The following is a 23,341-nucleotide window of genomic DNA, read 5'->3' on the forward strand; positions in this document are numbered from 1 at the left end:
TGTCGGATTTGCGGTGGCTGCGGCTGCGGCTGCGGCGGTGGCTGCAAGCCGCTGAATAGAATGCCGGCGGCGGCGGAAGCGGCGCCCAGCTGGCTGACGCCGCCGCCGCCGGAACCGACGCCGCCGGCGGCGCTGGATCCCGCCGTCGACCCGAAGTTGAGCATCATGAGGCCGCTGGTGAGTGTGAGCGAGGCGGTGTCCTGGCGACCGAGGTTGCCTGTGGGGACCGGGACCGGGACCGGAGGATTAATTAACCGGTGAAAAAAGGCCAGTTTTGGATCCTAACACTGCAGTACAGTGCAGTACACTGGCGACACCGCTCCGGAAAGGGGATTGAACCTAGCTGCCACAAAATGTACGGGGACATGCACACTCACACTCGTACACACACACATACATACTCTCCCCCTCTCACACACAGATGCGCATAGGAGCATGCTATTATACGGGATGGCGGAACGTAGGCCGGCGGTGTACTACTTCTACCCCAACACGGCCACACTGCCATCCCCTTGCAATGGACGTTGCTGGGTTCTCTGGGCGGCCTGCGCTTCGGCACCAACAAAACACAAACACGTTGACCCGCTGGTCCGCACTGGGGTTTGTGACGATGCAATTTACACGCACACGAAGAATCACTTTCCCAGGCGGCCCCCCACATACATACATACATACAGTCCGGCGGTCCCGGCAGCGCGCACCCGTTACTTGGCTGGTGACTGAGGAGGTCTGGCTGAGATTGGCGACCCCTCCCAGCGCCCGTTTGAAGGTGCGCACCGCCCCGTTGCGGCGCAGTGCCGCGGTCAGGTGCGCGTCGAACAGGGAGGCCAGGCCTGTTTGTGCGGACCAGCTACTGGAGCTGGTGGCGGCTGGACCGCCGCCCTGCAGCCGCCGGGGAGGGGGGAAGGGAGGGGAGAAGAGGGAGGGGAGAGGCGGGAGAAGGTGGAGGGGCGGTGGAGGTGAGGTCAGCGAGGGAGGGAGGGGACTGGGGGCTAGGAGTGGATTGAACCTGGACGGGACCAGTAAATACAGGCGGGATGCGAGTCAATAGAAAGCAAAAGTACGGATTTCATTGGGGGATTCGTACCGGGTTATGATCCGTCCGTATTGACGTGTACGGAAATAGAGAACTACATGTACAGACACGTAGATACATACATAGATACATACATACATACACACGGGTGGCGCACGCGCTTGCTCTGACCTCCTGTAGTGAGAGCTGTTGCTGCTGTATGCGGGACAGCACGTCCCTCACACTGCCGCTACCCGTGGGCAGCTGCACCAGGGAGGTGGCGCTGCCACCCAGCGACATGCCCCCGGACAGGGCGCCCAGCAGCAGCATACTGGCCGGCCCGGAGTCCTCCTGGAACACCCCGCCCACAGGCCAGAACATGCTGGCGCTGCCGGTCGTCCTGCCGGAGGTGCTGCCGCCAGCAGCGGCGGCGGCTGCGGTGGCGGTGGCGGCGGTACGGCTACTGGCAGAGCCACGCAGGAGACCGGTCGCCGCCAGCGCGGCGGCAGCTGCCGCCGCCACCGCCATGGCGCTTCCGGATGACCCCCCCAGCGTGTCCCAGCTGTTGCGCCGGTAGCCACCGCCGCTGCCGCTGGGGTTGGAGCCGCCGCCGGCAAGCAGGTTCCCGTGGTTGCCGTGCAGCTTGAGAAGCGGTGCGCTGCTGCCGCCTTCATGCGACTTGAGTGCTGTCAAAGCGGCAGCGGCTGCTGCTGCCGTCGCTGCCGAATGGGCAGAACCTCCGCCGGCGCCTTCGACACCAGCCCAGCGGCGGCCATTTCCGTGACGATGCCGCTCGCTGGCGCTCCGCTGCACATGCGGCGGCTTCCGGTGTCCCACCGCCGGCGCCGCTAACCCTCCCGGCGGCCGCACCGACGGCGGCGGTAGCTGCAGCGGCAGCGCGCCTGTGGCCGTGCCGGCTCTGGCGCCGTGCGCGGCGCCTGCCGTACCCGTCGTGCCGGCGGAGCTCCTATCGCAGCCGCCAGAGCTGCTCGGCAGGTCGCTGTCCCCAACGGTCGAGCAGTTGGTCACCAACCGCATGAACAAATCAAGGATCTGACTGTTCTCGGCCAAGTGACCTCCGAGCCCTCCCTGAACTTGACCGTGGTGTTGTCCGTACATGTACGGCAGCTGACTAAGGATTGCGTCCGAGTGCTGGCCCCGGCTGTTGTCCACGCTCTGACGCAAGCTGCCGCCTACGGTAGGCGGCGAGAAGGTGAAGTCGGGGTTGCCCGTGGGAACCAGCGCGGCGCCGTTGGTGTTGGCGCAGGCAGCGGTGGCAGCGTGAGCGCCGGCGGGGCCCACACCGCCAGATAGCGAAGACTCACACAATCCTACATCTCCGCCTCCACCTCCGCCTCCGCATCTACATTCGTTTCTATTTCTGCCGCCGCCGGGGGCCCAATCACCACTGATACTGCCGTTCAGCGCGGATTGCGACCAGCGCAAGGTACGTCGCTGCGGTCGCGGAGCCAGCCGCGGCCCCGCAGACGGCCCCGCTTCGGCGCGCCACTCCGTTCGCATTTCCCCCACCACCGCAGACGCCGCCGCCGCTGCTGCCGCTGCTGTTGCTGCTGTTGTCGCCGAGGCTGCAGGTCCTTTCTGGCGCGGGTGGTGCGGCTGCGGCTGTCTGTCTAGATGTCCGTCTTCCCCTGGCGGAAGGTCGCCGCTCTCAATGCGCTCCAGACGGGGGGAGCTACCCATGCCGGTTACTGCCAGACCTGCCTCATCCGCAGCGCGAACAAGCGCGCCCAGCATGAGTAAGGCATCCAAGCTGGCGCGGCCGCGAAATGCGCGGGAAACTAGATGCCGTGAGCCGGCGCTCATGGGCGCATCCCCGGGCTGGTCGCCACATAACACCGAAGCGGCGGCATTGCCCCGAACGACCAACGCTCCACTGCTGCTGTCAGACGTCCTAAAGGATTCAGCACCGGTTTCTGCGCTGGCCGTGTCCACGCTGCCACGCATCATGAAGGATATTGAGTTTGTGTTGGCAGAAGCCGGAAGGCGGGAGAAGCTGAGGTTGGTGCTGGGCGGTCGCGACGGAGATGGGGGGTCGGGCGTTGAAGGCCCGATACCCACGCCGCAGTCCAGACTGAGCCGCAGTGCAGGCGCTTCCTGGGCTTCAACAGAGGCCTGATTTGCAGTAATGCGTGCGCGCTGGACGGAGTCGGCCTGGCCATGGTTGCCCAGCGCATCCACATCGCTGCTGGATGTGCCACCTTCACGGTTTCTTGCCTCCTGGCCTGAGGAAAGCCTTGCAGGGACTGTTGAAGCAGCCCCTAGATTGTGAGGTTGCGGTAACGCGGCGCTCCCTGGTGCTGTATCAGTGCTCGTCGCGTTTACTGCATGGCCGTGCGGTGGGGCACAGGTCACGAGCGGCTGAGGCCCTTCAAAATCCTTTGCATGTGGCTTGTGACTTCCTTGGAAGCATCCCAAGAGCAACCACTTCATCGCAGACACAAAACAGAACACGAAACTGGTATCATACCCAATGAAAAGCCACTTAATTAAAAAAATAATTTAATTGTGATAAAGTGCAAAGCACCTTGCGCTTACAATGAAATTGCGACCAAGCCGAATACCAATGAAAAGCATACGGTAGACGTGAGTCAAGGTACGGTAGTCAATTCATGGCATGAATTATGGGACATGGAAGCACCATGCTGTACATGCTTCGAGTAGACGGCACCTAGGAGTCCGTCCCAACCGACGAGGATCGGAGGCGACGCAGTACCGCAACTGAGCAATAGCGAGGGATTGCATCAACATGCACATGACAGAGCCAACTATTTGCATTCCCAAGAGCAAACGATGACCCTTTACGTCTGGTCCTCAGCCGTGAAAGTTCGTTGGTCTCCGCTTTGCAAATTACACTTTGCCCAGCAATCGTTCTCACTTCCCCTAGCCTGAGGAACCTTGTGTGCGCACCATTTGAATCCCTAATGGGTGAGCGATGTGAGCGCGCACGTCCAGGATCAGCGCGCGGCACAACCGAAGTTCGTTGTACAAGTTGTTACATCAAATCAGGGCATTAAATAAAAGCCAAAAAAGTCAAAAACAAATTGGGTTGCTGCTGCACCCTCGTTTACTTTGTAAATAGTAAAAAAACTGAAGATAACTCCCCACACCACGTCAAGCGTGCAACACGCTGCTGCCGGGTGGCCAGGTTGCGCAGGTCTCATCCTCTCAGCAAGCAAAACGCTTTAACTCTCCGCATCGCTTTAGGTATTACGACAGCCGTCTTCCATAAACGTGTGCGCATTCCCTCATCGAGCTGTGACCTGTCTCTATAGTCTAGCCGATATTCTCGGTCAGACGAAGCCACTGCGCTCACTCCCACGAACAAATGCTTCAGCACCACGGCCAAAGCAGGAGATATCTTCCTCTGCGCCATTATTCACCGTCGAACTGGTGTTTCAACTTAGGTATCAACTCTATTCTCTTTCCCTCTACGCTCCTCTAACTTGCCCATCGAGCTGTTTGCAGCCGCACGGCAGGAAAAACCTCTCCCCTCTTCCGTCCAAGATCACCGCCAAATGTCACTCATTTCCCATCTCCTCCGCTTCTTCACCTGAAAAACCCGGTTCGCACACACCAAACTGAGCGCCGCATCAGCCATCACGGGTGATGGAGTCGTTGTTGCTCTGGTGGCTAACCCTAACTCACATCCAAGCAGGAGAGAGAAGCGGAAGGTATTCCCGCAAAACACGTCAGCCACGCCACACTGCGGGGCTCCAAGGACCCGCCCCGCAGCCCCGCAAGCCCCTCTCTCCCCGAGCCATACGATCCCAAAGCGGCCCCAACCAGGCACAGCAAGCACTGCTCAGCCGGCTCAGGCTGATACACCGCTACAGACCCACATCCACATGACGAGACGCCATCACATCCATATGCTCTCCCATCACCATTGCCGCGGTGCCACACGCCGCCCGCCCCGCGTGACTAGGCAAACCCTTCCCGCCTGGGCCGCGAGCTGTGCCTCGAAACTCCACCACTACCAGCGCCACCGCCACCAGCGGCTGGGGACCAGGGCGCAGGCCCCTGCACCACGTCCATGCCTTGTCGGTACCGCCAACTGCCTGCCTGCATTCGCTGCAGTGATTGGACCCCCGACGGCGCACTGCCATTTAAAATGGACGTGGTCCACGGGCCCGTGGGCGGGCAGGCGGTGATGCACGGGGATGCCAAACGGTTCAGCAGCAGAGGCACACCCCATCATTGTTGGGGCTTGGTGGCTATGGTGACGACTCCGGTGCTCTCTCCGTCGCCCACCAGGGTCTGGCAGGCCAGGCGCCACGTGGCGGGTTTCTGATCGTGCAAAAGGAAGGGGAGGGAGAGGGAGAAGGGGTATTTCCGGGCAGGGGTTGGGAGCACGCAGTTTACTTACACGACACGCCGCAGGGGCCTGCTAGAGAGTAGTCCGTCGCACGCACAGACAGTGCGCAGTGACGCGTGTCGAACGAGAACCCTAAACGCCTCCAAAGCACATTGCCAACCAATCTTCATCTGTATGCCATAAATGTTTTGCCCAGCTGTACGCAGCCTTCCTCCCCGGGAGGGCGGGGAGGTTGGGTGGGAGGTTGGGTGGGCGGGCTGGAACTCGCGGCTGCGGCTGTGACAGTGTGAATGCAAGAGCAGCTCAAGCTGCTCGGCTCACCCCTGACAGCTTCTTCTTTTCCACTGGCGTGCGCTCCGAGAGCAGCTCAGCGCCGTCCCGCACCTGAGCAATGGATAGGCGCACAGGAGACAAGCACACACAGGGAGGGGGGCATTCAGCAGTCCCATGCAAAGGCGACGATGATTCATGAGTCTGGAAAGCAGGTGGTGGCAGACGGCCGTGTCGCACCACGGCACAGGCGATGATGGAGGCTCCAAGGCCGTTAGGGCAGCAGCTCATAGAGGATGCAGCGGGCATCCTAGGTTGTGCAATCGCACCACACCGCACCGCCGGTGGGGAGGGTCGTAGAGTGCTATGCGGCGGAAGAGTGAGCACCGGGAGGATGGGGCCACTGGGAAGACACGTGGGCATGGAGAGAGTCCTTTAGGCCATCTAATCTCTCTAATCTTCTCTTATTTTTCCAAATTGAACATCTTTAGGTGGGGCCAGGAAAGGAAGGTGCCTGTTCAGGCGCTGGAGAGAGAATCCACAGAAAACGACAGGTTGCGGGCGGCAGTGAGTGGGAGGGAGTTTCACTGTGGGACGGAATTGCAGGGGAAAGCCGTCCCTCTGTGAGGCGCCAATGGTGCGCAGCGCAGCAGCGGAGGCGGCAGGGGCTGCAGCTGGGGTAGCAGCACGATGCAGGGGCTGTGCGGCTTCCGCCTGGCTGCTGTAGGCCTGTGCCGTGTGTGGCTTTTTGACACCCGCCTCCAAATGGCGTGTGTTCTGGTTTTCATCTGACGGTTACTGACCGCCGCGAACTGAATTCCGGATCAGCGACGGGTGCAGGTCGTCGCGACGCTGGCAGGTGTTGTCGCGTTACTGATAGGGCGGTGCTATATCGACCTACGCCTGGTATCCTGCAGCGGCTCCCTGAGCTACTGAGATTCTCCTGCACCCTGGGCCCATAGCGAGTTCATGTCATATTCAGGTAGGTACCCAGGCATGAGGAATGAGGAAGGCTGCGACGGGTTGCTTGCCCCACTTGCGCCTAAGCCTGATCTGCGGACTCCAGTATGATTACCTCTACGATGCATGTACCACAATTGCCGACACCGCCGCACTGCCATACTTTGCCCCAGGTAGTGTAGAGGTCAACTTTCTCCGCCATCAGCACAGTTCGCAGGATATCACCAGATTCCACGGAAATGTTCAAGCTTTGTCCCTCTCTTGTCTGTACTGTTAGTTGAACAGTTGGCATTGAGGTGGCGCGTTGAATTACTGAAGGCCTACCCTGTCCGCTGACCCCGACAGGGCGTGCTGCAGATGGCCGGTGATGCATGGGAAGCCGTGTTGAAAACATTGTCATAAACACTGCTTCAGGTTGCAGAGCGTGCGCGTCAGCAATATTATCTCCAGTGTACAATCAACCCTGTACGGCTTTCCGGACGACGCTCCATAAGCAACATCCACTTTTATGCGTGACGCAGGACCCTTTCTTTAAATCTTTATCACGCTGCCAACAGGTATTTTAAACGTAGAGTTGAATTACATAGCGTCGTCGGAGCAGTTCGTTTCGAAGAGACACAGCACTGTATAGAAAACCTGCGACCATCTATATTGTTTGCTCGCATGGAAAAATAATACTCAAATTCATTGCAACCTCTATGATTCTTCTCTTCGTACTTTCAAGTAGAAGCATTTCCTAGCTCAAAGGTACCGGATGTCCAGGACAGAAGCAAGAGTCCTTACTTCGCGGGGATCTAATACTCCCAAGGAGGGAGGACTGCAAGACAACTTGCAGTGGGCATTAAAGTCAGGAAGGAAGCTGGTAAGTACGGCGCGCTCGTCCTGGGCTGCTTTGGCTCCTTAGACAACAACCATTCCATGCTCCTTTAGCTTGCACCCGTAATTTTACTCAGTTACATCCAAAGAAATAAGCAACTCTGTTATCTAGGACATTGTTAAACGTTTCAATTCTCTACTGTTGTTGGGGATTTCGAGCTTGGCATTTTCGATTGCGGCGCCTGAGGCTTACCCACTGTGAAACGTCTGTAGAAGCCTTCAAACATGGTGAACACGAAAGCGCAGCAGCAGCTCTATACCCACGCGGCAGAACCGAAGGCCGTCCAACAAAGGCGCGCAAAGGTGAGTGTTTTCTGGAACTCGCGAAGGGACAAAGCTAAAACTTTAATTGAAGGTGCTCTCAATGTGACTCCTGCCCCGCGTCCCACAATGCAGTATCGCGAGGATGATGGCGTGCCGCTTCCTACCGCCAACATTATGTTTGATCGCCGCGTCGTCAGAGGAAATACATATGCAGCCCGTATCCTTCCGGCAGACGCATCCCAGACGCAGACCAAGCCGAGTCCCCCTGCAACGTGAGAACCGGGTCGCTTGGGGTCCTCCACTTCAAGCTTTTGCTCACAACGGTTAACCTTTGTTGCAATAATCCTGACAGGAAGAAGAAAACCACGCGGTCCGTCCCGCCTCGGACGCCTGAGGCAGTGGAGGGACGAAGGCACATCGACATTCAGACGGACGTATACCTGGAAGAGCTGACAGACACGGTGCCTGAGGCTGACACTTCAACGCAGACAGATGCTTTCCTAGACCGGCCGCCGACGCCGTTGTTCGTGCCTCAGAAGACTGGCACGGACGCAGTTACGCAAATTGAGAACGGTGAGGCCACCTCACCGCTGCGCCGAGGGTCCTTAGTACACCGTATCGCCACATAGGACTTTATTGAAAGAAACAGATTTTGGGTCATGTGTCGTGCACGCTTTTCCCTATGAATTGCCGTCCCCTGTCCCAACGGTTACACCTCAAGCTACTTCGCAGACCCCCTCGGGCTTGCCCTTTCCTGAACACTTCCATTTGGCCCTCCTGAACGACCGTGTCCCCATTTGCCGCACGCACATGCAGGCGATCTCTTTGACTTTGACTTCGAGGTGGAGCCCATCCTGGAGGTGTTGGTGGGCAAGGTACTGGAACAGGGCCTTATGGAGGTCTTGGAAGAGGAGGAGCTCGCAGCCATGCGGGCACACCAGGAGCAATTCGAGCAGATCCGCAACGCCGAGCTCGTGGCTACGCAGCGCATGGAGGCGGCGGAGCGGCGCAAGTTGGAGGAGAAAGAACGCCGCATGGCGCAAGAGCGCGAGCGTGTCGAGCGCGAGCGCGTCGTCCGTCAAAAGGTCGCCGCCAGCGCCTTTGCACGTGGCTACCTTACCGGCATCGTCAATACGGTCTTTGACCGTCTCGTGTCATCGGGCTACATCTACGATCCAGTTATGCGCGAGGTGGAGACGGGCTTCATGCCGTGGCTCAAGGAGCAGGCCATCATCTACCTTTCACGCGGCGTTGTGGCGCGGCAAGTTGTCAACAGGCTGGTGGAGGACGCAACGGCTGCCCTGGCGGCCAACCGGGAGGCCGTGGCAGAGAAGGCAAAGGCAACTGCGGCAGCGGTGGACGCCTGGGCAGAGCGCGAAGCAGCACTGGAGAAGCAGCTGCAGGGCGCAGAGCTGGAGGCGGTACGGCAGCGACCGACGTTTGTGCTTCGGGAGCTCAAGCCGGCGGTTGCCACACCAGAGGCGATCGAAGCGGCGGCTGCGGAGCTGCGCGCACAAGCAGAGGAGGCAGCGAATGCAAAGTTTGAAGCAGACAAGGCGGACGCAGCAGACAAGGCACGTGCAGAGGCGGAGGAGAAGGCGGAGGCGCAGCGCGTCAAGCTGGAAGAGCTGGCGGCGCAAGCAGCAGCGGAGGCAGAGGAGCGTGGGGAGGAGCCGCCGGAGGAGCCGCCGACCCTGGATGAGCCATTGGTGGATGTCGAGGCGGTAGTGGCGGCGGCAGTTGAGGCGGTGGTGAAGCCACCTGTCAAGGAGGTCGAGGACATCGACATTATTTCGTACATGTTGGATCAGGGCATTATCACCAAGGACGCGATCATTCAATCCCTTGCGGTACACGCGCTCGGAGACAAGGCGTATATCAACCACCCTGCGTTTGCAGAGGGCGCATGAAGGGCCGGCGGGATGCTCTAGGGGAGGCCGCGGGCAGGCGGGCAGTGGGCGGGCAGGCGCTGGTATACTGTAACGTGTGGCGGATGGCAGGTTGTGATTGTGTGGCGCGGATCGTTAGGGTGTTGGCTTAGTTTGTGGCAGATAGTGCGTGGCCGTGAGCGTGGCGATTATGACTGTGGCATGGGCCCTGAAACCGGTTGTCGCGCCACGTGGCTGGGATAAGCCAAGTGGGCAATGGGTGGGTGAGCAGGAGAAGGACACAGAGTCTGCATATGCGCGTGTTTAGGCAAGGGGTGACAGAACAGGCCTAAATGCACTGACTGAATGACCACAGTTACTGACAATGATGCATGAAGCACTGTATATGTTAGGAAGCACTTGGCTAGTATCGTGATGGTGGATTTGGACAACTTTGACCCTCTTTGACCAATTACGCTTCACAGTTGACTGTGTTCTTTCGTCGCCGCTGCTACCGGCGGAGTCAACGGCTCTCCCTGGCTTCGGACTCTTGTCCTTGTGGGCGTGATGCGTTGCACTCACGATGTTGACATGGACCATGACGTGGACCAAAGATCCATTGGCAGACGTGATCGCATCAAGTAGTTTGACTTGACAACGACGGCCATGCTACACCTAGCAGTTACAAGAGGGGGGTGCACAGCAGACCGCCTGCGACGCGTCATCAGAGACATGAGCGCATGATGACCGGGTCGTCGCTATCGTGTGTATGCATGAATATGTGCTTGTGACCTTGGCTGCGTGTCTTCTGCGCACGGGGACGTGGCCTGTGCCAAAGAACCACAACACTGGTTCGGTAGCTTTTTGGTCCCTTCTTTTCCGCTTGATTGGACACGTATTGTCTGCAACTGCTATGGATGCAGGTATGTGGATAGGGGTCGGTAAATGCAAGGTATGGCAGGCGGAAGGTACTGCATTAGGGTTCGCGGATACAGGTTATCTGCGGCTTTGCCGCTATTTCTGCTCGCTGTAAGCTACCATTTGATATTGCAATATCCCCCGTTTGATATGTTACCAACGGATGTGTCATCCCCGGTCCAGTCCGCCCATAACGCGCAAAGCCGCCGCGGCACCAAATCCAAACAAGCACGGGGAAGACTCAACACTTGAGGCCCCCTGGACATTAGGAGCTAGCACTTTTGGAGGCTCCTTCCCGAGAAGATCAAGGAAACCAAGGTGGCCAGCCCCAATATAAAATAAAGCATTGAATGAAAATAAAACGAATGCATGTGCCGCGAGACCGAAAGGCTCATTGCCCCTTTGGGCCAGCTCATGTACTGCCGTACGACAGAGTTTGCGACGAATAACCAAATGGGCGTGTGGAGACCCGATCACACAAAGTCAAACGGAGTGCAAGTTCAATGCTCGCCATGAAGAACTCCATCAAGCCAGTAACCGGTCCGCTATTATGCCCGCCAGCAGGAGCCCTCCCGCCCACTTATTGGACACAAACTTGGCCATGCAGTCAGGTCCGTTGGACAGGTCAACGGTCCACACCTGCCAGGTCAGGTGCGCCAACATGGCGCCGACGCCAGCGTAGTACGGCATCCCCGAGCCCGCCGCGGCGCCGGCAGCCACCAGGCAACCCGCCGTCAGGGCGCCAAACCCCGAAAACCACGCCTTACTGTGCTTGCCAAAGAGCAGCGCCGTCGACTTGACGCCCGCGGCCTCGTCATCGCGCCTGTCCTGGTGCGCGTAGATAGTGTCGTACACCAACGTCCACGCGACTCCAGCGCCGTACAGTGGTAGTACAATGGACCAATCGCAGGAGCCCGCCACGGCGGAGTAGCCCATCAGTGCACCCCAGTTGATCGTAAGGCCCAGGAAGGCCTGCGGCTGCAGTACACCACGCGCGCCAGGGAGCCACACACACCGCCACCGTTTCAGAAAGGGTAACATTGCGCGAACATCCGAAGCGGAGCAACGCAGATTGCCGGTTAGGATGCGAGATTGCTATTAAGAGACTAACCCCCCTCCAGGGGGTGGGGAGTTCGCGGGTTAGGAGAGGAAGGTAAGACGGAGGATGGACACCGTCCGCAGCTAATACTCCTGTACAGACGAAGATCCCCATACAATGGCAAATGTAGGTACACGGATACCCGGTATAAGAGGTACTTGAGCCGCAGTGTGAATGGGTGCCGCACACACAAGGGCGGCTCCTGCGCGTACTGCTGTCCTGACAGACACACACAAACACACACAAACACAAACACACACAAGGGATTGTGACGCCCTGAAAGAGCAGGAATGTCGGCCCCGAAACCGACCAACTCACCCAGTACGTGATCCTCTTCATCAGGGGGTACGTCCCCACCAGCAACAGAGAGGAAGCTCCCAGGACCTTGCTGCGGGGGCCGAAACGGAACATAAGAACGCCGTACACTAGGGTTTGCATTCGGGAAGCTGCTGAGAGAATGCGCAAAGGTGAAGGCGACGGTGATGACGGATTATTTCCGGTGCGCGGTGCCGGGCGAGCCACTTAAGCTTCAATTTCCGCACACCTGCACGTGTGCAGCTCCATGTGCGGAGACGCGCATGCACAGAGCCATGATAGGCAGTAAGTGCCTCCTCTTCACCAACCACCAACCACCAACCCCTCCACCCCCGCCCTCGGCCCCCTTCCCCCTTTCCGGCCCACCTGAAGTCATTGAGCTGCAGCAATATCACTAATCCGAGGGACAGCTGTAGCGCCAACAGCCCTGCGCTCCACACAGCACACTGTCACGTCAAATGCAACGTAACGTCTTCGACATAAGACATCGAGCGGGAGGTAGTTCGACCGCTAAGACATCGACCGCTATGCTCCGGATCCCGTTGGCGAACCCCTGAAGACGCACCCTTCCCTCCTCCCTTCCTCCGTCCCCCTCCCCCCCCTGATAATATACAGATTTAAAAAAACCGCTTTGAGCCTTCAAACCCCCTTACCTATGGCATCCCTTGGAGTCAGAGTTCCCGCGGCCAGCGGGCGACCCTTGGTTCGATCCACCCGTTTGTCAAGGTCCCTGTCCCAGAGGTCGTTGACGGTGCAACCGGCGCCTCTGAGGAGCTGCAGGTGGTTAAGAATATGAAGTTGCAACGGCAAGTTAGTTGAAGTGGTTGGGAAATGGGACGGCTAGCGATCATCATCATTATCATCATCATCATCATCACCATCAGCAGCAGCAGCAGCATCCTTTACCCCCTCCACCCAAAGCAATGGAAAGGGGGAAGCACCCCTGCAAATGTGCGCTCCTCCGGGAGCTTCTGTTTTCCGCAACCTGATGGATGCCCCGGTCCCGGGTATGTATCTGCTACCCCCGGGGGAAATTGGCGCTGTAACCAGGCATTGCCTGGTCAGGCCATTCCCCTACAGCAAATACGGGTACCTACTGCCGCAATCACTCCATTCCCCACGCGATGTACCTCGACCTCACCACTGCCCCCGTTCCGAAGAGTGTCAGGATGAGGGGGTCGGGCAGGTGACCCGGGGGTGTGGCCAACCCAATAGACCTGTTAGGTGGGTGGGTGGGTGGGTGGAGTAGGTAGGTAGGTGGGTGGGTGCGTTAGGGGGCAGGTAGCCAGGCGGCCGGCATGTAGGTAATCGCGAATGTGCGGGGAGAGAGGGAGGCTCCTTGCCTGCCCGGCGAAATGCAAGGGAAAACAGAGGGCGCCCTGCTGGAGTGAGCACACGCACATGAGATAGGGGAGGGGGAGGGGAGGGGGTATTGGGGTACGCGCGGGCGTATGTTGCATCAGAGCTGCAGCCCTGGGTGTGTTGACTAGGGTTTGGCTTACGTGCTGTGTACATGCAGCGCATGTGGATAGGATAGTGTGCGTGTGGAACGAGTGTTGTGGGATAGGATGGGGCACGAGTGGGGAAGCTGGGCGCGGGGGGGACACACCAGAAACACGGCAACGCCAGCAGCCAGGTGCCAATGGGTTTGTCAAGTCGCATCAGCTGCGCGTACGGCACAAGCTTGGTTGGAAGTTTCCGCATCAGCCAGTTGGAGGCAGGCGGACCTGTGCTGCCTGGCGGTGCGTGTGTTGACATCTGGGGAGCCGGGCGTTCATCAGTTTTCGGAGAGGGGAAAGTATGCAAATTAGGGCGGGCCTGCTGCTACGTAAAGTGTTGTATAATATGGAGCCCGAAACCCACCATTCGTTCGGATTTCAGTGAAATGGGTAATGTGAGCATCTCGCTGCGACCGGATGTGCTCGCAATTCCATCGGAAGACTGTTGTGGCACGGATCCAGGCCGATCTTGGACGTCCGTTTCAAGGAGTCTACAAAGTAATGATTCGATAAGTCCATGGTTTGTCGTTCCTCGCAAACGGCGTGCGCAGGCAGCCACTTGAAGCACAGACATTGCGCAAATGATAAGTAGTTACACGGTAAACCCAACTACCCGGACGTTTTTGCGAGAATCAGAAACGTGAGCTTGTATAATAGGGTGACGTTCAGTTGCTGGGCAACCGTTCGACGGCCCTGTATTATTAATAATTTGTCTCATGCTTTTCTGCTGCAAACTTGGCAGGATGTAGATTCAGTGACTCGACTTTGGTTCTGCATATAAGGTGGTACAAATTAAAGATCCTTGCAGACTGATGTCCAAGCATTGTGTTGTTGGATTTGATGGCCCACGGAGGCTTAGGGAGCATCACCGCAGCCACTTGCAGTTAGGGACGCGCTTCCTGCAACCCTCCAGTAGGGAATTCTACGCGGCAGAATTCTCCCAGCAGGACGATTAGCAGCGTAGCGCGAAAAGCCGTAGCCAGAACCCCCAAAAGCTCAACCCATGTAAGAGTCCATAACAGCTAAACGTCTCGTCTATAATTGTGTGGTAACTGAGGGTATTTGCGGCAGGGTAGCCTACTGCACGTCTGCTGTCAACATTCCGCGCCAGCATAAATCCCTGCGCCGTCACGTAATGCTTGATCAACGACTGCCACCGCTCCAATTCGTAAACTTGTGCATATGCGCACATGCGTTCATCCGTGCAAGGGTTGGCGGCTTTGCCTCTCGCAACCCTCCCAAAGGGCCAAGCCCAACTACACACACGCATGGTTTCCGCAACAACTTACCAACTTTCCTGGGTAACTCGACATTACACACAAAACAGACAAATCACACATACATAATCGCAACACGCTCAGCGGAAGGATCTGACTTAACATGAATTTAACTTGAACTCTGCCCTTCCGCCCCCAGCCTCCCTAGCAGAGGCTATACACAGCCCCTTTCTTCGCCCACAAGCCGCCGCACCGCCCTCCCTAGACCTTACAGGCCCCTGGGCCTGAAGTCAAACTCGCTGAAGTCGAACTCTCCTACCCAAAGAGCGGGGTCAAGTTCTTAACCATCACCCCAACACAACATCTCGGTCAGCACAGCTTAAACCCCCACTAGGCAATCACCCTCCAAAACCCGCATGTTCCCATGACTCCGCCTCTTTCCCCCCACGCACACGGCCTTCCCTTTACCCGCCGTTCCCTGTTTTCCTTCCTTTTTCCGGACTGCAGCCAAAAAAGCCGACGCCTTCCATCCCACACGACAATCCCGGAGCCAGGGCGCAAGGGCTACCCAACCCGCGAGACGGCCTTGACCTCCACAAGCTGCTTCTGCTGCGCAACACCTTGCTGTTGCTGTTGTTGTTGAGCCTGCTTGAGGCTGGCCGTGACGGCGGCCCCCAGCCCCACAGCCGACATGCTGCCCGGCCCGGCGCCAGCGGCGGCGGCGCCAGCTGCACGCTGCGCCAGGGCGGCGGCCCGTGCCTTGTTGCGCTCCGTGAGCGTTATCTGCGCCGGAACACGGCCCGGTCAGGTTGGGTTCCGTTAGGTTGAGTGTCGCCGCCGGTGCATGGTCAAGCTTTACCGCACGCAGACTTGGGGGACGTTGATGGATTAGGTGGAAACACGGAAAACGAGCAAAGAGGGAAAACCCGCAATGCCCCCAGTGGACGTCACCACCTAGGTGCGGTAAGAGGCCTCCTCTCAGCGCGGGGAAGGCAGGCGAAAGGCGAAACATTCTCGAGCTCCTAGGGGGGAAATCCTTCCGGGGGGCCGCCAGCGGAAATGACCGCAGCCGCTGCCAGCACATCTTACATATATCGGCAAACGCCAACACACCTAACCTGCCGTACCTGAAGGCGGTTGTTGACGACCAGCAAAGGGTTGACCGGGTTATTAAGCACGTCATCGTTGACCGAGATGCCGTCGAGGTACTGTTTCAGAATGGAACGAAGGTCGGCGTTCTCCCGCTCCAGGCGGGCCTTCTCCTTGTCGATGGCGGCCTTGTCCAGGAGGGCCTTATTGTAGCGCTTGAAAAAGCGGTTAAGGTAGTCCCACTCCTCCACCTCCTTGCCTGAAGTTGGATCCAACCCAAAGCTGCTGAAACGCGGCTTGTTGGCGGTGGACGCGGCGGAGGAGGGCGGTGCACCGGCACCACGGCCGCTGGCGCCGGCAGTGGCTTTGCCGCTACCGCTAGCGGCACCGGCTGCGTCCTCCGGCAGCGGCGGCGGCCGCAGGCCTAGCTCGCCCAGCTGCGCAGCCGACGGCTCGTCGCCGAGCTCCGCCGCCTCCGTCGCTGCCGCGGCGCCGCCGCCCGACGCAGCAGCGGCGGCGGCATCAACCCCCGTCGCCGTCGCCGTTGCCTCGGCCTCCGTCGCGGCGGCGGCAGGGCCCTGTACCGCCTCCGTGGGCGACCAGAACGGCAACACCTTCTCTTGCTCCGTCTCGTACTTCCTGGCCAGCTCCGCCAGTTTGAATATATTCTCCGCCAGCGCGAGTTTGCCGCGGAGTGAATCCATGGAGGCAGACGAGGCCAGGGACAGCTGCTTCAGGCGCTCTGCCTGGCCAGACCTGAACGCGTCCATGCTCGACTGCGGGGCAGTGGAACGTCGGGGCGCAGGGAGGTGAGGTGCGGAGAGTAATGACTCTCAACTAAAATTAATATTGTGGTATTTTATTCCTACACACGCCAGCAGATACACTCCCCCCCAATGTGGAGGGCGGTCGGCAAGCGTCCTAAAATCCACCCCTCCCCATCCGTCCCCTTTGTGGCGGACCCACGAGCTACCTCGATGTGCAGTGCTTCCATGTTCGCAATGCAGGATCAGGTGGACTTGATTTCCCTTTTTTTGACCGAAATAAATAAATAAAGAAATGATGAATGAAAGAAAGTTCCGGAACCCGGCTTGCAGGAAAAGATCCGGATACCTGGAAGAACAGTAACAACAATTTGGCGGAGGCAGGAACCTGTGTTCCCCCTGCCCCTCTCCTCTCCCTGCAACCGCCTGCCGGAGCCCCGCCCCCGACAAACACAGCCGACCACCCCAGACACCGGGTCCCCTTCCACACACAATACCCGCACATGCAACCCCCTCCATCCGGGGCCCCACCGCCGCCATCTCGCGTACCTTGAGCTTGGCGTAGTGTCGCGCCATGATCTCCTTCTCATTGCGAAGCGCCCGGTTGCGTTCCTCCCACTCGCGGGCATTAGTGGCGATCTTGGTTCGCCAGTGCTGCAGAGCCTCCTGCACAGACATCAACACACAAGACAGATAGAACAGATAAGAGCAGAGAGGGACGGAAGGCAACAAGGAGGCGTAAGAACCGGAGATGTAACCCCCTTTTTTGTTCCGCCCACTCGCCCAGATCAGTGGGGGGGGGGGGGGGGCCCACACAGGCCCAGGTGTGTGCATATATGCACACATAAACATATATACACACATGAACATACAGACACACAGACATACAGACACTCACGGGAATAAGGCCCCACCTGCAGGCGAACCAACTTCCGCATCTGTCGCTCGATCTTGAGTGCCGCTTTGGCGTCATCCTTCGTGAGTGTACGGAATGTGTTTGTTCGGTGTTCCGTACTCTCCAGGTATGCGCGGTGGGCCTACCGGGTCCGGGGAAGGAGGAAGAAAACGATGACGTGAATGCGAAACCGCGAATGCCGGCTAGATGAGCGGGCTCTACATAGAACGCAAGTTAACTTCAAATGCACATGCACATGCATATGCAGGTGTGGCTGTTTTTGAACTGTGCGGTTCGGCGATATGAACGCCGTCATATTCCAGAGTAGGCGGCGGCAGCCTGGGTGGCGTGACGGATGTCCACTGGTGGCCACCCCACCCTGATGGATGCGCGGGTGGGCGGTTGCGCGGGTGCTGGACCGAAGAGGGTAATGGACAACGTACCGGGCCCGCCAAGCAGCTAGGAGCCGCACACAGAACCCACAGTCCGGAACCCCGCGGAAACCCTGCCGCAGCACCCTCCCCTCCTCCCCACCAGCTCAAAGCTCTTCTCCAGCTCCTCAATGATCCCCTCCAACTGGATCTTGAGCACGTTGTACTCCTCGCTGTTGCGGTTCTTAATCTCCTCCCGCTGGGCCTCGTACTCCTGCGGGGGGGTTGCGGGGGGGTGGGTGGGTGCGTGAGGTTTGGGGGTGGTTGGGGGACTTGGGGAGGGGGTGGATGCGTTGGCTGTGCATGCTGCTGCTGCTACGGCTGCTAATACTGCTGCTGTTACTACTGTTGCTGCTATTTATGCTGCTGCTGCTGCTTGCGAAGGCCTGCTGACCCCCACGCTTAGACTCCTGCTCGACACTCCTGCTGTCAGCTTTGAAAGTCGGTTTGGAAGAGTACTGCAAAGTTGCTTAGCGGCCGGACAACAACACCAATGTCACCCACCCCACCCCATCCTACCCCCCACACCGCAGCACCCCACACCACCCCACCTGCCGCAGCTCCGCCTCCGCGTCCGCGAACTCGCCCTCCATGGCCGCGATCATGTCGCCCATGTCCTTGCGTTGCCGGGTATGCGCGTTGACAATCTCCGTACGCTCCGTCTCAAACTCGTCCTCCAAATAACGAAGATCGGCGGCGAACTCTGCCTCCAGTGCCCGCATGCGTTGGTACTGGGGGCCAGGATGTGTGGATGGGGGGGGGGGAAAGACGAACCATGAACGAGTGAAGCTGCTGCCAAGGAAAGAGTGCACAAGAAGCAGGACTGACCCAAGATGTGTGTGTGGGGGGGGGTGTCCGCCGGTACATGGGTGGGTTACGGAGGGGTGAGTGGGAGTGTTATCCCCACCCGACAAGGAAACGGCGACACAGCGAAACTGACGGTGGTGTCCACACAGGAGGGGCCAGGTCGTGCCCAACATATCCCAAACATAACATACCCCCCAAAACAATAATCGTTTATGGGGTTTGTAGGGTTTGAACGGAAAAGAACAACGCAAGATAAACAATTGAGGAGCCGAGTGACGCGAGAGGAGGGAGGGAGGGGGGAAACGGAGGTCGGGGGGTGGAGGTTCTCTGCATGCAGGCAAACACAGCAGCGGTAGCGGCGACAGCAGCACCGTGGCCTTGCACAGCTGCACCGCGATGTACGTTGTATACAGCAGCACGTACCTGCAGGTCCAGCAAGTTGTCCACCACCAGCATGTGTGACCGCACTGCGAGGCTGTACTGCTCCTCGGCCTCCTCGAGGTCGCGATCCAACATCTGTCGAGTGCGGGGCGGGAGGGAGAGGGACGGAGGTCAAAAATAAAGAAGGAAATTTTGATTAGGATTACATAGTGCAAATGGTAGAATGCATCAAAAAATAAAGAAATATCTGCCGATGGCAGCAGCAGCAGCAGCAGCAGCAGGGCTGGCCCCGCTCCAGCCCAGTCAAGAGCTCCCCCCCCGATTCCTACCTAGCCGCCGCCTCTTCAAAGCTCGCCCCACTACCACATACACGCATATACATACATGCGCACGCACGCACACCCCTACGATTCACTTTGTATTCCTCCCCCGACACCCAACACGTAGGCACACATGCACACACACATACGTTCACACAGGCGCACATTCACACAGGCACGCACAGGTAAATTATACACAACACGTATGATCCCAGTGATCCGCCTCTACCCCCCTCCCCCCTCCCCCCTCCTCCTCCCCCCTTCCTCCTTCCCCCCTCCCCCCTCCCCCCTCCTTCCTCCCTCCTCCCTCCTCTCCGCACCTGCATGATGGCATCCTTCCGGTCCACCTCCCGCTCGTGGTTCTGACTCAAGATCTCGATCTCCCTCCGCAGCTCCTCCACCTTGGCCATCCGCATGATCTTGCGCCACTGGTTGTGGATCTTGATGCCGTTCAGGTGCGCGTAACGCTGCTCGCGGAGCTGCCGCTCACGCAGCGCCACGCGAGCTGCTTCCTGCGGAGGCAGATACAGGTGGTGTCCGGGTGGAGGGGATGGTGTCAAGGCGTCTGCTGTCTGTCTGTATGAATGTATGTATTTATGTATGTATGTGTGCGGGTCATGGTGTTCCGGACAAATCCCGTCCAATAAGGCACCTTGCTGCCGTGCCGTACCGACCTTGCACGGTTACCTCGCTCGTCCATTACACTGAATCGCTGCTGCTGCTACTGCACCCCCGTCATTGCGCTGTGGCCCAACCGTCCGTAACCACGCTCACCCAACTGATCCACGCCCCGCCAAATCCTCATTCCCAACTCGGACACAAATCCAAATCCAAATCCAAGACCCAAATCCAAGCACCTCCGTCACCCCCACCCCCACCCACACCTGCGCACCGAAACAGACTACGTCCCTCAGCCCACTGGGAGCATTGCAGCCGTCGCTTTGAGGGCGGTCGGGTCCGCGCCAGAGTCACAGAGTGATAAGCTCGTCCGTCCCACCTTAATCCCAATCCCCAACCCCCGATCCCTCCACGCATTTCTGGTGACCTAGCCGCGGGGTGGTGGTGGTCAGTAGCCTGGTTGTTGTCGTCGTACCTGCGCTCTCCGCTCCGCCTCGTCCGCCGCCAGCGCCTCCATCTCCAGACGAATCCGCCGCTCCTCCTCTGTCTCATTCTCACGGACCTGGCAGCGACGGGGGCGGGGCCAGGGACCGGGGAGGGCTCATGGTGGTGATGATGATGGTGATGATGATGGCGAAGATGATGGGGACGCCTGGGAGATTGTCGGGCATGGTAAATTAGCTGGTTCCCTAGCCGCCCTGCCTGCTAAGCTGCCTGGCCCTCCTCTTCCTCTTCATGGTGTTGCCGCTGCTCCTGTTCGTCCGCCTACCCCACTTTGATGTGAGGCTGGCCAACGAAATGGTTCTTGTCCTAGGGTTTTCTAGGGGCAGGGAAGCCGGTGCCGCGGCTCCGCTCTAAAGGTGTTGTGGTGCAAAGAATGCTGGTATGCGGATGTGTTGGAGGGGGGGCCAGTCAGGCCTAATTGGGGATGCTGATGAGGGCCCCGGGTGGAATGCTGCACGACAGCGCACGTGCAGTGTCTCCGGATGCGGGTGTGGGTCATACGCGCGAGGGCGCGTGCATGACGGACAGAGCGATGCCCCCGTCCGCATAGGGCAGGGGCTGTGGGCAGGGAGACGAGGTCTCCAGGGACTGGCCCCGTCACCGCCATCCACACTAGCAAGGATGCGTACTGAGGTGAAGTGGGGGACGCGATTTACGGCGTCTGTGGGTGTGCGGAAGCACGCACGGAGGACAATGCGGGCGCCAAGTGCCGTACTCGTGTGTGTCAATGCTCTCGACCAGGTGAATCCTCCGGTCGCGTGCATCCTCAGTTGTGATTTGGATAGGTGCAAGATCTTAAACCTATGAATGCATTTCCGATGTCTTTGCTCCGCGAGGCGTGCACCGGGATACAACGATGACCTGACATGCAAGGCGCCTCCATAGAAGCCTACCTTTGAGGCTCCCTTAACTTTCTTCCCGGCCTTCACCATCTGTAAGCCTCCGTTATGTTATACTCGTTGGGCTCCTGTGCGCCACTGCTGAAGTGCGCCCAGCCGCGGCCAGGCAAAAAGCTAGGTATACCAGGTTACTGTTATAAAATTACAGTTAACTCTCAAAGCTTGAGAATGCTAACCGCGACAAAAACATTCAGACGTATGTCAATCATGCCCGCAGAAAGCTTGTATATGTCTGATTACAGCAAGAACATCTAAGGACAAAAATATGAGCGAATCGATTTGGGTCGAACAGCTTTAGTTTATTTGCAAATTCTAAGGGCACCGTAAGTAAACGCCGGTTGCGCAGATAGTTATGAAATACAGACCTTAGGTGCAGATGATGTTTATGCATATTTTCCGCTATAATCGTGATAGGCCTGCGAAGAGGTTCTTGCGAATGAACGCCGTACGTTAATGGTTATTGGTTAACCAGGCACCCTGTAACGCCTAGCTCAATACCAATCCAAGTTGCAATAAGTGTTTAGTTAAGGCTATAAATTTGGCCACAGCAGGGCCCCGTTGACCGATGCTGCGAATAACCACCTTGCGGCAGTATTCAAGATACATGAGCTCAGCAGGTAATCAATCGTGAATATAGTTATGAATAAAAGCTACCGTCTCTTCTATCAAACTTGTCTTGGGCTGCGGGCTGTTGACTTCAGGCAACGGCCAAAGGCTTGAAGTTGAGCTGATGGCCTCCTTTGCCGAGTCCAGCATATGGGATGCTGATTCCTGCTCACATGAAAATTTCTGAAGCCCGAATCATCCGTAACATCTTTTGCATATGCCTGCAATCTGGGTCTTGAAGCTCGCAACGTCGTGAGGGGTTATAGGCTTCAGGCGAGGCAAGGGGCTATGTGGGTTTGACCCATGTGTATGCACTGATCCAAGCTAGCCAGCGAGCTCATGCTGCCGGCTCCTCTAATTTCTACTTCGATTGACGGTAAATCTTTTTTCGAGTTGCAAGCAGCCGTAGCAAAAACCAAGCTTGATGTGGTGGGGTTGAGCCACTGTAGAAGAGGGTTCCTTGCAGTTGATGAATAGACGGACAACGCTGCGTTCTCTTAACATGCGTGCCGCTACATGAAACTTCTGCTGAGAAGCCGCATTCCATTTGATCGCGTGTAGCTCCATGAGCAGAGGTTCGAGATTTACACCGATGCAATCTACCGAAAGCAAAAAAGCTGGCTGGCTAGGTAATGTTCAAAATAGACAGAAGCATAAGCCGAAGTATCAGTGACCTCTCCTGCTGGCGCGACGGTGTAACTTAAATCCCGAACTCCACATGCAAAACCGGACTCCTTAGCACGTCAGTCGTTAGGAGTTAGTTAAGAGCAACGACAAGGCAATCATTTCTTTCCTTAGAAGACGTCATAAGCGCTCACACCACACCTTTCCGGTACTACTTCAATTCGTGACTGAGGAGGAAAATGGACTCCAACCAGTTTCACTTCGTTCGCGCCGGAAACGTAGACGTAGACCTGGACGCTCAGATATATGCACATCTCCGTCACGCAGCGAGCAGAAGTAGTTATAGTAGCCTAGAGGCCAACCGCTAATCCGTAGCCTCGGAAGTTTCTGGAGAACTTGCGAAGCTCCGCCAAAGATCCTCCAGGGCTCAACTCGGCGAGTAGTCATCACAAGCATGTCCAACAAAACCCGCGGGAGCGTTTGGAAACGGTAAATGACTGGGCAACAGAGCACCGCAGCAGAGAGCCACGTAGCGCACCAGTCCCATCCTATAGACCAACGACATCATTATCAATGCAATTCAGCCAGCGCACCGCCACGAAACGGTCTATGCTAACGCTACTCACGAAATTCCCCCGGGATCACACGACATGAAATCATTGCATGCCAGTGTACAACACAAGTTTGTACCTCCCATTAGAAAACCATCTCGCCTGTGCGGGACGATGGGACGAGCAGAAGGCCCCCCTGAACATGTTGACATGGG

General features: G+C 57.9%; 4 protein-coding genes across 4 annotated transcripts; 1 reads left to right on the forward strand and 3 right to left on the reverse strand.

Moving 5' to 3' along the window:
- Positions 1–5,230: 5,230 nt before the first annotated feature.
- On the reverse strand, positions 5,231–6,873 carry VOLCADRAFT_64100 (uncharacterized protein; the record flags this gene model as incomplete). The annotated part of the gene is made up of 3 exons (XM_002953770.1): positions 5,231–5,323; positions 5,673–5,735; positions 6,697–6,873. 3 exons carry the CDS (start codon positions 6,871–6,873, stop codon positions 5,231–5,233), a joined length of 333 nt encoding a protein of 110 aa, XP_002953816.1.
- A 653-nt stretch (positions 6,874–7,526) lies between these two features.
- VOLCADRAFT_106096 (uncharacterized protein) lies at positions 7,527–10,635 on the forward strand. The gene is made up of 4 exons (XM_002953702.1): positions 7,527–7,760; positions 7,854–7,993; positions 8,074–8,294; positions 8,538–10,635. Exons 1-4 carry the CDS (start codon positions 7,683–7,685, stop codon positions 9,629–9,631), a joined length of 1,533 nt encoding a protein of 510 aa, XP_002953748.1. The 5' UTR covers positions 7,527–7,682; the 3' UTR covers positions 9,632–10,635.
- Positions 10,636–11,032: 397 nt separating this feature from the next.
- VOLCADRAFT_94540 (uncharacterized protein) lies at positions 11,033–11,443 on the reverse strand (the record flags this gene model as incomplete). Its single annotated transcript, XM_002953771.1, has 1 exon — positions 11,033–11,443. The coding sequence occupies one exon, from the start codon at positions 11,441–11,443 to the stop codon at positions 11,033–11,035; it is 411 nt and encodes a 136-aa protein (XP_002953817.1).
- A 481-nt stretch (positions 11,444–11,924) lies between these two features.
- VOLCADRAFT_106097 (uncharacterized protein) lies at positions 11,925–21,736 on the reverse strand (the record flags this gene model as incomplete). The annotated part of the gene is made up of 16 exons (XM_002953772.1): positions 11,925–11,994; positions 12,288–12,348; positions 12,575–12,695; positions 13,063–13,138; positions 13,531–13,679; positions 15,211–15,420; positions 15,765–16,502; positions 17,040–17,156; positions 17,405–17,527; positions 17,920–18,030; positions 18,368–18,547; positions 19,047–19,139; positions 19,645–19,836; positions 20,418–20,504; positions 20,914–21,004; positions 21,711–21,736. Coding segments are annotated over 16 exons (2,445 nt in total), but the record flags the coding sequence as incomplete, so codon positions are not given.
- Between the last annotated feature and the right edge of the window lie 1,605 nt (positions 21,737–23,341).

The sequence above is a fragment of the Volvox carteri genome, assembly GCF_000143455.1.
Source record: "Volvox carteri f. nagariensis unplaced genomic scaffold VOLCAscaffold_38, whole genome shotgun sequence".
Taxonomy (NCBI): Eukaryota; Viridiplantae; Chlorophyta; class Chlorophyceae; order Chlamydomonadales; family Volvocaceae; genus Volvox; species Volvox carteri.